Source organism: Poromitra crassiceps (assembly GCF_964638095.1).
Source record: "Poromitra crassiceps genome assembly, chromosome: 18".
NCBI lineage: Eukaryota > Metazoa > Chordata > Actinopteri > Beryciformes > Melamphaidae > Poromitra > Poromitra crassiceps.
The window spans coordinates 22839257-22854107 of NC_139636.1; the positions used below are offsets into that span (position 1 = coordinate 22839257).

General features: G+C 46.0%; 1 protein-coding gene across 1 annotated transcript in view; it reads left to right on the top strand.

Moving 5' to 3' along the window:
* Positions 1-13621, top strand: part of LOC310793299 (uncharacterized protein) — a 33075-nt gene extending 19454 nt beyond the window's left edge. Inside the window, exons 2-14 of the mRNA XM_083655094.1 lie at positions 1254-1327; positions 2958-3043; positions 3262-3301; positions 3465-3545; positions 4467-4574; positions 4723-4832; positions 7824-7872; positions 9765-9885; positions 10445-10539; positions 10761-10826; positions 11083-11182; positions 11700-11852; positions 12060-13621. Coding sequence (XP_083511220.1) covers positions 1262-1327; positions 2958-3043; positions 3262-3301; positions 3465-3545; positions 4467-4574; positions 4723-4832; positions 7824-7872; positions 9765-9885; positions 10445-10539; positions 10761-10826; positions 11083-11182; positions 11700-11852; positions 12060-13513 — 2529 coding nt within the window. The 5' untranslated portion in view covers positions 1254-1261 and the 3' untranslated portion in view covers positions 13514-13621. The remainder of the gene's footprint in view (positions 1-1253; positions 1328-2957; positions 3044-3261; positions 3302-3464; positions 3546-4466; positions 4575-4722; positions 4833-7823; positions 7873-9764; positions 9886-10444; positions 10540-10760; positions 10827-11082; positions 11183-11699; positions 11853-12059) is intronic.
* Positions 13622-14851: the final 1230 nt, after the last annotated feature.

Consider the following 14851-nt stretch of genomic DNA (forward strand, 5'->3'; position numbering starts at 1 on the left):
GGTATCAGGTTAAGTGTGTGATGCTCGCTCTTTGCCCAATCCTTTAGTGTAGCATAGACTGAAAGACAAAAATTGTGAAATACGTTATGTGTATCTGAGGAGGTGTGTTTAGGAAATCGGTTATGATTCATTCTTCTAATGAATCATTCTTCTAATCTAATTGCACTTTATCACTAAAAGCACTTTAAAAAATAGTTTAGCACTTTCCCTTTTTTAAAATACTTTTTAAGCACTTTATCGAGCATTATTTTAGCTTTTTGTGGCACTGCGGCACTCTGCTTTTTTAACAGGTTCCATGAATTGTTTTTTTTAATGCCGTTACTATCCTTTTTATTACTTCCTTGTTTTTGTATGTATGGAACTCTCTGCATCTATGTCTCCTGTGATTCTATGTAATTCTATGTGAGCACTTCTGCACCAAGACAATTTCCAATCAACCATGTGTTGAAATGGCAAATAAAGTTCTATTCTATTCTATTCTATTCTTATCTCCGGCAGCATTAGAGACGCTAAATAACCGGAGTATTTAGGGCCCTACCGTGGTTTCTCATGACTCTCACTTCTGCTTTCTCATGCATTTGTGCTATTCTTGGTGCTCTATTCTTATACTATGCAGTGGGGATTCATGTTATAGTCTCACGTAATCTCTCAAAACCACAGTGACTGTTAGCTTTGTAACCACTACTCTACACATGTGCACTTGGTGTACCATTTGAGATTTTACAAAAGCTTTACAACTAGGCCTGAATCATGCATACATTTGCCTAGCTCACTTCTGAAGGACCCATTTGTGATGTTTAAAAAGTATAATGTTATCGTACTATAGAATGAAGGAAACTCTGTCCGTCCTTCTGTCTGTCCGACTCCACTTATCTGAAACTTCCCATGGCCATTGGGCAACGTAAGCTGTTGATTAGCACAGTGTTACAGCAGGGCAGCAAGTTGATGTGAAGAGAAAAGCAGAAAGAAGCGACAGCAGGGTTGGTGCTCTTACGTCTATTTGTGGTTGTGTTTTCTGAGTTGTCCGTGGTTTCATCACCACCACCTCACACCATCTCACGTGACCTGTGCATTAGCAACATCGTTAGGGGAGATGTAATGAACAACTCTCACACAAATCCAAAGAGAGGGATGCGGAGGGGCTGGTGCTGAAACTGTGACCAGAGCTGAGGCTATTTAGCCTGTGGTGGATATATTATATGAATAAGTCATTACTATCTATTAAGAATTGTTATCTTATGGTTTACTTCCAGATTTTGACATGAAGAAGGACATAGACACATTGATAGCAGAGGAACGGGCTGACATCATCTCTAAATATGACAAGGTAAGAGTGTGTGTGTGTGTGTGTGTGTGTGTGTGTGTGTGTGTGTGTGTGCGCGTGTGTGTGTGTGTGTGTGCGTGTGTGTGTGTGTGTGTGTGTGTGTGTGTGTGTGTGTGTGCGTGCGTGTGTGCGTGCGTGCGTGTGTGTGTGTGAAGGCCTGAAGCGGTCCAAGCGTAACCATTGATTTGTACTCAGGACTAGTCGGTATATCCAGAGATGATATAGGTGAGGTTGTGTATCTCATATGGATGAATTGCCAGAGGGACATTTGGAAGAGTAGAAAGCAGAGGATTGCCCTGAGCTGAACAGCTGAGCTCGGGGACAGGGAGGGAGGGAGGGCAGCCAGTTGACGACAGCGCCTGCATGTCTCTCTCACAAAGGGGGTACGGTGGCGCAGTCGGTAGCGCTGTCGCCTCACAGTCAGAAGGTCCTGAGTTCGATTCTCGCCTGGGACACTGTGGGCGCTGTGGTTGTGTTCCCCCCCATATCTTCAGTGCCTACTGCCCAGGTGGGTTATCTCGTCGAAAGGGCCTTTCTCTCTTTGTGGAGTTTGCATGTTCTCCCCGTGCTCCCCCCAGGGGGTTCCTCCGTATATAACCCCCCCACTAAAAACATGCAGAAGATCAGATCGTCATCGTCATCCGACCAGTGACGACAACATCTGAAGTTGGTCCCCGGGCGCTGTACGAGAAAGCGACCACTGCTGCTCCTGGCCTGCCCCCCGGAGGAAAGGACATGCCTGGATGGGTTAAATGCAGAGGACACTTTTCACCGGCCACCGTCAGCATGAGTGTGTTGTGGCCGCATGCATGTATTGTGGTGTTCGTGTGACAATAAAAGACGGGCTTGTCCGTTACGAGAGAGAGGTTTTTTTTTTTTTTTTCAAACAGAAAGTAAAAGCTTGATGTGTACGGCTCTTTTCCACGTGGTTTAATATATCTCCTCATACAAGAGTAGCACAGGCCTATCTCACACTTCAAAGCAGAGTCGATGCTCTGGTGAGCGGTGGCTGAAACCCGTGAACTCAGAATAGATTTGTTACCACCAAGTGGAAATGAGATGACACTCGTAGCTGCAGACTGAGTCTATGTGTTTCACCCCTTCACAGATTACAGTTCAAACACCAAGGCTTTAGGAATAGGCAACCTAAAGCACCACATATGAAACGAAATAAGCTAAACAATAAAGAAGAAAGTCCCTCCCCCCCCGGGACACAACAGCTTGACTGTGAGACTGTACTTCGTCATGACCATCACAAAATTAAATGGCGTCCATTTATCCTTCTTGTTCTGTCCACATTACCCACTGTTTCATTGTCTATTCTCAGTGCAGACAAGAGACTCTAATAGGCAATGTACACCAGATGCGTTACGGCTGCGTTGCGGATCCGGCAAAACTGCCGGATCGACTCTCGCCCATGTTAATAGATGGGTGATACATGTGGTACGGAAAAATTACGCACCTGTTTATTTTTGTCGGATCCCGCATACGTCTGACAGATTACATGAGTGCGGGTCTGTTCTCGGCCATGCTGGAGTCGTACCGGAGTCGTACCGCATCTGTTTCGGAGCTGGTGGACATTGGCCCTAAGTTGCCTTTTAATAGTGTGTATTGTGCCTGATGTATGTTTCAGGGCAGGCAGGAGGGCGTCAGCATTGACCCCTGGGAGGATGCTGACTATAAGGTCTATAAGGTCACGGACCGCTTTGGCTTCCTGCAGTAAGTTTACCTGACACTCTCTTGCTCCACTGGACATTTAGTGTTTGTGTGAGTGAAGAATACCTGTCACTCATATCTGGAATATCTCTCTTGCTCTCTCTCTCTCTCTTTCTCTTCCTCTATCTCGATCTCTCTTTCTGCCTTGTCTCTCTCCACTACCATTCAACGTTGATCACATTTCTTATCATTACATATTTGTTTGTGTATTTCTGCTTCAGTGAGGAAGAGCTGCCAACACCCAGTGCTGTTGAGGGGAAGGTACACACACACACACACACACACACACACACACACACACACACACACACACACACACACACACACACACATCTGTATTTTGGCATTTCAAATGACGTTAAAGCTCCATGACATGCAGGGTGCCTACAGTACATGTCATGATGTGTGTGTTCTCCCTCCCCAGCAAAAGATGCAGGAGATAGAGCGGGTGGAGAAATGGCTGAAGATGGTGAAGAAGTGGGACAAGTACAGGAATAGTGATAAGGTGCGTAACTTAGTTGTGATTCCCATCATACACCCAGACACACACATCATACACCCAGACACACACATCATACACCCAGACACACACATCACACACCCAGACACACACATCACACACCCAGACACACACATCACACACCCAGATACACACATCACACACCCAGACACACACATCACACACCCAGACACACACATCACACACCCAGACACACACATCATACACCCAGACACACACATCATACACCCAGACACACACATCACACACCCAGACACACACATCATACACCCAGACACACACAACATACAACCAGACACACACATCATACACCCAGACACACACATCATACACCCAGACACACACATCATACACCCAGACACACACATCATACACCCAGACACACACAACATACAACCAGATACACACACCATACACCCAGATACACACATCATACACCCACCCAGCCCCCCCCCCCCCCACACACACACACACACACACACACACACACACACACACACACACTCACACACACACACACACACACACACACACACACACACACACACACACACACACATGTACAGTACATTCTTGTCACTCATACTGTCTCAATTTAGCCCTTGCTTCCTTTTTCTCTGTTATTTGATGTAGTATTTCCTTTTCCCATCATTTTCCATCCCCCTTTTAACCACAGCTTTTCTTATTACTTCCCCCTCTTTGCTGTAGACAGTGAAACATGTACATAAGTGCAAAAAAGTTTTTTTTAAGGAAAAAAAGGGCACATTTCTAAGTGACTGTGCCCTTCTCTCTCTCCTCTGATTGGTTGGTTGGTTGGTTGTGTGTATGTGTTGTGTGACTTTGTTTGCTTGTTTTTAAGGGTATACCTATCCATCAGCTCATATGTGTCTGTCCTGTGTATTCCAGATGGTGAAGCGTGTCTATAAGGGCATCCCTCTCCAGCTTAGAGGGCAAGCCTGGGCCTTGCTCCTGGACATAGAGAAAGTCAAACAAGACAATGCCGGAAAATATGAGGTACGAATTTAATAACTGAGGCTACTTTAGGAGTCTGAGGTTTCCCATCAACAATGTGGATACTGTGTCTACAATTTATAATGATCTAATTATAGAATTATCTAATCTAATTATCACTCTCCCCCCCCCCCTGTTCTCTTCCCTTCAGAAAATGAAGCAGCAGGCTCATAGCTTCTCCACAGAGATCAAGCAAATAGACTTGGACGTCAACAGGACCTTCAGGAACCACATCATGTTCATGGAGCGCTTTGGAGTCAAGTGAGTTGAGGTCCCAGCTTGGCTCAGCAGAAGGCCGTGAATAGTAATGTACCGGTCCGGTACATTCGACAACATTCATTATGGTGTCGGCTAATGTCACAGTAATTATAGGACACGTCACATTTGGATTGCATTAATTGTGACGTCTAAATTGGGTTTTGAAGTGCGTGAGTGATGATTCATAGATCTATAATCGTTACCGATGTGATGAGACGATTTCAACATTTCTCCCTTTGACAAGGTTATGTCACCGCCGCCCTTATGAATCACAGTAGCAGAACCCACAGCAAACGCTTTACTGCTGCTGTTCCTCTGGATCATGTCAATACTCCTCTGACCTCTGACCTTTAGCCACCGTGAGGTGACGTATGTGTTGCTCAGCTTTCATAGCGTGTCTTCCACTCATTGGTTCGTTGATCTAGGGGGGGTCTCCAAAAACCTCTGCTTGTTTTTTGTTCATCAACCTCTCATGTTCAGGCCTGCCCTTGCCAAGTCTCCTGCAGGGTGTGACCTCTGGCTCTAACCTCCCAGGACAATACACACACACACACACACACACACACACACACACACACACTAGGGATGTCACGATACTAGAATTTCTACTTCGATACCGATACCCAGGAAAATATCGATTCTCGATACCATTTTCGATACCACGGGAAGGGGGGGGGACACATCAAGAGGCATAAAAATAAAGTTAGACAGATGGACGGACAGACGCACACTTCTCCATAATCTAGGCCTGATCAAACTTTGAATTTAGACAGCAGATTAGCGCTGCTCTTGCCATCAGAACACGTTTAGCTTGTTGAAGCAACCGATACCCACCAATGATAGGGGGGAAATCAGTGATTTTCATTAAAAGAAAGCACTGATGGTATCAAAACTGTTGCAAATGAGTATTGTATCCATTTCAAATTTTTAGTATTGATGCTTATCGATACCCGTTGCAAATGAGTATTGTATCTGATTTAAATGTTCAGTATTGATACTTTTCGATATTATCGATGCTTTTGACAACCCTAACACACACACACACACACACACACGCGCGCACGCACACACACACACCCACACACACAGGTCCTCCCTCTCAGTGTTCTGTTAGCCTTCCTGTCAGTGAGTGAGGCCCCACAGGAAATGGCACAAACACTGTACATAAATGCAATGCTGGCAGAAGAACCCTGTTCACATGCTGTGAGGAAATGCATTCATACACGTAACGCTAGGGAGACATGTATGATATTAGCCTTGTTGCCTTGTTGTGGCCGATGTTGATCATCTCATTGAATAGGTACAGTAGTTACTGTATATGTGTTCTTCACAAAAACAAAAAAACAAAACAAAAACAAGGTTGTTTCATAAACTTGTGTGAATGAATTTGTGCTCATTCAAAGATAGTGCAGTCAGGGGCCGAAAGACTTGAAAACACTTAATCTTCGTTCTTTTTTTATAATGCAGATTTTGTTGTTTCCCCTGGCATAAAAGGGGGAATAAATAACAACAAAAATAAAATAACCCCCAAAAACATCAGCATCATCTGCCAAATTGTTATTTTAAAAGATTGGTATTGACCCAGAATTTCACAATCCGTGCAGCCCTATATACGGTAATGCGAATACAAAGCAGCAAAGAAGGGGGAACAAAATAAAATAAAAAGCACACACGTGCGCACACTTTGATGTATTATTGCATTTGCACCTAGGTTGTTGATTCTACTCGATTCACGGGCAAGTTTAACTTTTGAGTGTGTGACTGAGTTCTGGCTCTCTCACGCCCCTTGGTAACATGCAGTACAGTCATGCCCCTTGGCAACATCCAGTACAGTATGTCCCCTTCAATTGAAAGCCTCTGAATCCAAACACACCTAAACATAGTTCCATCCTGCTTGGCTGCCCGCTCCTTCCCTGCAAGTCAGCAGCTGTGTCTTGTTCACACAGACACACTGAGAGCTATGTAAGGCCCCTTTCCTGTCTCTCACTTTCGGCGTCTTCTACTATGTTGGTCTGGGGGGTGGGGGAACTCTTCTAATTGTCTCTATATCTCTATATCTCTATCCCTCTGACAGAGCTCACTCACACACACACACACACACACACACACACACACACACACACACACACACACACACACACACACACACACACACACACACACACACACAGGCTGCCTTGTGTTCACTGTCAGAAACCATTGAGGCACCTTTAATCAGCCACACAGCACACAGCCCTGCGTTTCTGCCTGCTGTTATAAGAGTGTTTTATTGTCTGCAAATTTGCCATCACACACACACACACACACACACACACACACACACACACACTCCCCTGCACGCAGCACCCAAACGTACACATGGCACATGTTCACATTCACACTGCAACATGTGGAATTATTATTGCACATCTCTGAAATGCGTGTCACCGGGAGACAAGTCGATCACTCACAGGCCTCTGGAAGGTCTGGTATATCCTCTCTCTGCTGTGCTGTGCTGCATGCTGCAGAGGCTGTACACTTGACAGCCACCGCAGCTCTCTCTCTGACTGTCCCTCTCCCCCTATTACACACACACACGCACACACACACACACACACACACACTTCATTATTAATACTTGAATGTGTGTTGCTGCGATGGGCAAAGCTGCCGAGCTCAGACAGAAGTAAAGGATATCCGCACACACACACATTGATTTGATACATAGGCTAACAGGATGTTGGGACGCAGCCAGGTTTTGGCAGCCTCTACAGAGCTATTTGTGGCTGTTTTGAATGTAGCTGTCGCTGCTAATTGATGGGATTCGTTTAGAGATGAGATGGTTTATGCATGAGTAATCATCGCTCATGTGGCTTTGGGGAGTTTTCATCTATTAAACTCCCATGATACTCCTTCTCAGTTTCAGCTCACTGTGTTTAGTCATTTTCTAAGGAATTGTATCCTTGTTTTTGTAGTTTAAAGCTGAATTGTTGGTTTCTTTAATTTTCTCTATAGGCAGCAGGCGTTGTTTCAAGTGCTTGCAGCCTACTCTGTCTACAACACGGTAAGTGTGTGTGTGTGTGTGTGTGTGTGTGTGTGTGTGTGTGTGTGTGTGTGTGTGTGTGTGTGTGCGTGCGTGTGTGTGTGTGCATATCTAAGTGTGTGTGTGTTACACAATATGGAGAAGCGCCAGAGTGTGTTGCTGCTTGGCCAAACAGTGAGATGGGAACAGGACATCCATTCTCCTTCTCCTTTAGAGGTTTGGGTGAGATCTTTAAGTTATGAGTGTGGGTCAGCCTGGATGTACAGAAGCATAATGTACAGTAGCAGTCAGACCACTGGTAACCCTTTCTACTCAGTGTTCAGGTCCTTGAGACCTTTGATAATGAATGTACTGTAACTAACTTGCTGCTAGGCTAGGTACAATATATAATATAGCTTGCCTTTAGTACAGTTCTGCTTTTCTTAAACTCCGATACACTGTCAGAGAAACACCAAGCATATGACCTTTTGTATATCTCAATTCCCCATGACCCCTCAAGCCATTTTCATTGTTCTCTGCCTCACCATCTTTTACTGTATATTGTTCAACTCTGTTCCCTTTATGATGATATTCTGGGCTTATTAGCTGTGTGGACTGGAGCTATGGATACTGAGGCCAGCGATGATGATGATGATGATGATGATGATGATGATGATGATGGCGACAATTCTGTTTTACTGCATTTTTTTTCCGCCAAAACTGCCTCTGTGTCCCAACTTTCTCCACCAGAAGCTAGAGTTGGTTGGCTTGTTTGTTGAGTGGTTGGCTGCTGTGTCTGAGCAGGCATTATCTGTGTCAACATGTATTTACTAAAATACCATAAATATGTATATGCATCCATACATGCCATCATACTTCTACCATATCTCAACATGTGTTTATCAATACTTTTACAAGGTGCTGCCAACCTCTTCCCTATCAAGAGCATGTCTAGTCGAGGAATAGAGAGGATGGAGATATCATTGCAACAAATCTGTTTCTTGACTTGATACAGACATAAATACAGACCCCCATGCTTATGTACTTTGCCCCACACACACACACACACACACACACACACACACACACACACACACACACACACACACACACGAACAAAATCCAGTCCTGTTTTTCTGATTTGGGAGTGTAGCTGGTTCCTGTGTGGTAGAGGTGTTTGAGCCAGAGGAAATGGCCATGTGCTGTACCCCTTTTCCGTTTCCCCCTCTACTCACACCGCTTATCAGAAACTGGGTCAGCAGGAGAGAGAGAGAGAGAGAGAGGGAGCGAGATACAGTAGATCGAGAAAGAGGGAGGGAGAAGGGGGAGACGGTGTTTGTCCTTCCCCATATGTGATGGTAAGAGAAAGAATGTGGAGAATGTTTCATTTAACCTCATTGTAACCCTAAATTTACAGTTTCCATGAAAGGATACTTCCGTGCTCATTCTCAGTTGCGCAACAAATCCGGCTTAATACGGACAAACAGGAAATCTGTGTATTTGGGTTTGTGTGCACTGTGTGTGCCAAGTGTGATGTGTTTAACAGCAGATCATTATGGAGTCAGATTTGGCAGTAACACTGTACAAGGTTTATACAAGAGAGACATTATTGATCATTTGTGTTTTTGACTGTAGTAAATTGTTGTACAACCTTTAGTCAATTGAATGAATATTGTTATATTATTATTGATAGTGCAGCAGCAGCACGTAGGCCTACAGTATACTGTAGTGTAGCTCCTCTGTGTGCACAGCTGAACACCATCAGACATCCACTCTCTGCCCTCAGATCACATCAGACATGCAGGTGTCCTCCTCCTCCTCCTCCTCCTCTCTGCTCCTGTCTGTGTGCTACATTCACTTATGAATAATTCCTCTCCATGTGGCCCTGTGCTGTTTGAATCTAAGCCGTCTGCTCTCCTGCTCTCCTCCCCCAGGAGGTGAGCTACTGCCAGGGGATGAGCCAGATCGCTGCCATCCTGCTCATGTACCTGAACGAGGAAGACGCCTTCTGGGCCCTTTCCCAACTCCTCACCAACAGCAAGCACGCCATGCACGGTGAGGCAGAGGACGGGAGGGCTGCTTAGTGTGGGGGCTGATGATTAAAAAAAACATGAGGGTGGAGGAGCAAACTATTCAAAGAGGATGGTAGTGTGGAGAAGATGTCTCTTGAATGCATGTTGGTTGACAAGCAAAACTTGATGTTACAGCAGACCATAGCCTTCACTTGACTTGATGTTACAGCAGACCATAGCCTTCACTTGTTACAGCAGACCATAGCCTTCACTTGAGTGAAAGCAAATTGTTTTTATGGCCCCGCTGGCTATGTTGTCGTGTCGTCCGTCTGGACGTCCGTCCGTCCGATGCTTGTTAATGCGATATCTCAGGAACGCCTCGACGGAATTTCTTCAAATTTGGCTCAAACGTTCACTTGGATTCAAGGACGAACTGATTTGATGTTGGTGGTCATTTTCTGTCTGGTGCTGAACTGCAAAGGACATCATTGACCTTGTTCTCGTGTTTTCTCATGTTGCCCTTGCTCAGCGTAAGAATTCAATTGTGTTATTTGCACCACACATTATTTATGGCATGCTGATCTGTCCTTTCACTCTACTAGGGCTCTTCATCCCAGGGTTTCCCAAGCTGCATCGTTTCCAGGCCCACCATGAGCAGATCCTCTCCAAAATGCTACCAAAGCTGAAGAAGCACATGGTGAGATAGATCTTCGTGACTGATGCTATCTATGGGCGGGGCTTGGTTTCTTCTTAGCTTAGATTGTAGTTGAATTGGATTAATCTATGTTGCTAAAAGGGCACATGTTCAAAACGTTACTGCAGTGGAAGAGTCCAAGTGTCAGAACTATTTATAGAGCGGAGACAGATTATGAAGTGTGACTTCCCATAGAGACCATTTCTCATTACAATCCCCCACAGGACAGGGAGCAGATGACAACCGGGATTTACACCACCAAATGGTTTCTGCAGTGCTTCATTGACAGAGTGAGTCTCCATTGTGTTTCCTCGGCTGCTTTCACAACATACATCTGCATGACTGGTGGATCTCTGGATCGCTTCCTGGGATCAGCACATCTGTAGTCCCAGATGTGGTCGTGCATTTAAAATATCAATACATCACAAGGCATTTCCCTCTTCTCCTTTGATGCCCAGATTAAAAAAAAAAACATCTGTGGTTGTTTTATTCTTTTTTTTTTTTAATGACATTGACGTTGTACCGCTGTTTGTCTTGTCTTAACAGACCCCTTTCACCCTCACCCTGCGTTTATGGGACATCTACATATTGGAGGGGGAGAGGATCCTGACCGCCATGGCTTACACAACCCTGAAATTACACAAGAGTGAGTATGAGGATGAGGAGGATGACATCATCATCATCCTCCATGCTGTGCTGTGCCGTGCCGTGTGTGCGTTCAATGAGTCAGGGAAAGCAGCCGTATGCCCAGATGCAGCCAGAGCTGCTGTTGCTATACCAGCGAGTGTTACCCTGTGGATTACACCGCACGCTGCCTCTCGGTTGGCTGCCTCATCAGTGGATGGCTTACATAAAGCAAGTGGCCGGTTGCTGTGGAGAAGAATGGAATGCTTACTTTTCATTGGATGCTCGCTGAAGGAGTGCCTCACCAGATTGGTTGATTGCTCTCAAAACGAGTCACTTGATTGGGCTGCTTTTTCCATTGGTATCATTAAGTTAATAAAGTAGGACAGGTTTGGCACCTCTGCATTACACCACCTATTGAAGCACTAAATATGACTCACTGGTTTGTATTTTTTTTTTTTTTGGTTCACCTTATCAGAGATGTTGCCTTCCCATGAGTAAACTGGCTGTCCTCTTGTTTCTCTTGTGTGTCCATTCAGAGCGTCTGCTGAAGTTTCAGTTGGAGGACATCAGGGAGTTTCTTCAGGAGAATCTGGAGGTGTCCTTCTTCCTGCCTGATGATGCGGTGGTGGAGCAGCTCCAGGCTGCCATGTCTGAGCTGCGCAGTAAGAAGCTGGACCTGCCTCCTCCAGGTGGGGACTGTTTAATAGAACAATGATGGGATTGCCATGGGGGAGGAAATTCTGTTTTGCATCCTCGTCACTAATGAAACATTTTCTATTTTCGTTTCCTCTCATTTCTAGTCCAAAACTTCAAAACTCAACCCTCTGTTTGATGTACAACATAGTTTTGCTTTTTCCGTTGTTGATACATCCCCCATCTACCACTTCTCTTTTTAGCCAAGTCAGAAGAGCTGCCAAAGAAGCCTCTGGGGCAAGAGAGACCAGTTCTTCTACTGCCCCTGCAGCCTGACTCTCCTCTGGAGCCCAATATGAATCTACAACCCCACCACCAGCCCCCTACAGAGGCCCAACAGCCAGACACCATCACCCGAAACCAGACCCCTTCACCTAGCGACCCCCAGGACTCCAGAAACTGCTCTGGGCCACACACCCCTTGTACGCCTTCCCCAGACGCAGTTGTGGTAGGCACACAAGCACTACCATCTCCCTGCAGACCACCTCCATTGCCACCAAAAGCAGTGGACAAGCCCCGTTCTGAAGTAGCAGCAGTCGGTAACATGAAGGAGAGGTTCCCACAGGTTAAACAGGCTGAGGAGAGGAGAAAAGAGGACACCCAGCCCAGAGACCCAGAGAGCCAGGAGGAGCCTGTGGACTGGCCTCCGCCCTATGAGCCCCCATCTTTGGAGGCTCTTGTCATGCAGACTGAGGCGATTCTTGATCTTCCCGATCTACCTCCTCCACCATTCTGCTACCCTGAAACACCTGTTGACACTGAAACAGCCTGCCTAGAGGATGGGCGTGGCCCAGAGACACAGCAACGCTCCCCCTCCCCCTGCTCTGCTCCTTCACTGAGGTTGGAGCGTCCCACTCCTCCGGTCAAGCCATCTCCAAACCGAAAGCCAAAACCGCCCACATCCCCTGACCTCGTACAGAAAGAACAGAGTTCCTCCAAGCCTGTTCCTCCCCATGCTTTCACTTCTTCCTCCTCCAGAGTTCTTCCCCCCAAGCCAACCAAGTTCCCAGTCTCTCTCTGTGTCCCGGTGCCGGTGGGAGACAGACGGCCCTCCAACACGTCCCAGTATGACAACCTCTCTGAGGCAGAAGAGGATGACCGCTACCTGGAGAGGCTGCTGGAAGTGGCAGCCATGCTTCCTCACAGCCCTGGCTTGGGATCCACGCCTGAGGAGATTCCCGGCATGTATGGCAACCCTCCGTCACTTCCCATGGATAGAGACCATGACCCCGCTCTGTACCCCCTCCCTCCACACGCTGTATTTATCCCACCATCCCCTGCTCTTCCGCACTCGCTTGGTGCTCTCCCCCGTTTGCCCCAGGAGCCGCAATATGAAGGAGAGGGCAGCTGGGTGGAGGACTCCATCATCCCCCCTCCTCCACCTTGTTTCGCCGACAGACTCACTCCCTTCCAGTCTGGTTCCCCCAACCATTCAGACACACACAGAGCCACCTCATCCAGCTACTCGCAGCCTTTCTCTAGGGGCCCCAGGGACCATTCTGCCTTCCCAGCTCCACTGTTATACACCGGGTCACCGCCGGGCCACTCCAGGCCCTCAGGACAGTCGCCAGTAGGGGTGCCCTTGGTCCAATCCAGCCCAGATTTTTACAGGATGCACTCAGGGGGACAGCAGCTGCCCAAATCAGTGACTTTCTGAAGTTTCCTATGGCCAAGAAATGTTCTAGTATGAGTTATGCTGGATTACCATTCATCACCATGGCCAGTAGATATTAATTTGTGTGTGTGTGTGTGTGTGTGTGTGTGTGTGTGTGTGTGTGTGTGTGTGTGTGTGTGTGTGTGTGTGTGTGTGTGTGAGTGAGAGAGAGAGAGAGTGACAGTATTTTTTTCATTGACATGTACATACTTTTGTGATTCGTCTAGGGGCAGTTAACTTTTTGTAAGTGTTGTTGACCTTATAGTATTTAAAACTGATGTCTGTTACTGTTTGCTGCACAAATCGCAAGTATAGTAACTCGCCTGCTCTTTTTAGTGTGTGCGGCCAGATTTGATTTTCAAGGCGATGTGTCATACAAGGTGTCATACATTCACAACAGATGAATTGAGGTGATCTTAATACCAGCTAAGCTTTTCACCATTGCTTCATCTCTAAACTCTTTCTTCCCTCTGTCCAACAAAGTGTCTTAACCTGATGCCAGTGCACTGAGGGTAGCCAGTTCTAACTCGAGGGCTTTTGAGGTCGTCATACTGTATAATAAGCTAGTCTTTGTTAAAGCACCCAAAGCCTATACATTGATATCAATACTGCATTTACGGTGAACTGTGAGCAGGCTCTCACATCTTAACACACCAGTGTGTGAAAACGCATAAACCTTAAACGCAACACTGTTTCTTTACTGTATGCATCTTTAAAATGATACTTGATAACACAGGACCACTGTTACTCAATCGGATTGGTATGCTTGAGGCCAAAGCAGTTTGTGTGCAGGCTTTAAGAGTTTGCTAAAGTTGTTACCGTCACCAGCAGGGAAACGTATCTTTATTTTTATGAAGTCATGGTGCAATAAGTCACTGGTGTAAATATACTGAAGCGTGGCTGATTCATGTGGAGGACGGTCCAGTCATCTGTGCTCCATGCAAACGGCAGGGGGTACTTTGCTGGAATTGGGGCTGCTTGTGATTTGTTTTGTTTGTATTCATCTGTTCAAACCCTTAATTTCAAAGCAGTTACCTCCATTTGTCCTTGACACTTCTGTGACTTCACAGCAATATTGTACTGTATATATGTTATTAGGATTGATGTACATGCATGTATAAAGGCTGAACAAGGTGAAAATGTAAGACTAATATAAGGATTTGATGCATGCGGGATTGTTAACAGTGTAGAGTGAATGCAGGCAGGGATGAGAAACATTGTGAGAAATATTTATGAAGAGTAGCTCCATCTAGTGGTCAGAACTGGTACACATTGACAGTATGGACAATTGAGAGTGGAGGTGGAAGTCATTCTGGGCTGAGGTTCTCCAAAGCATTTCAG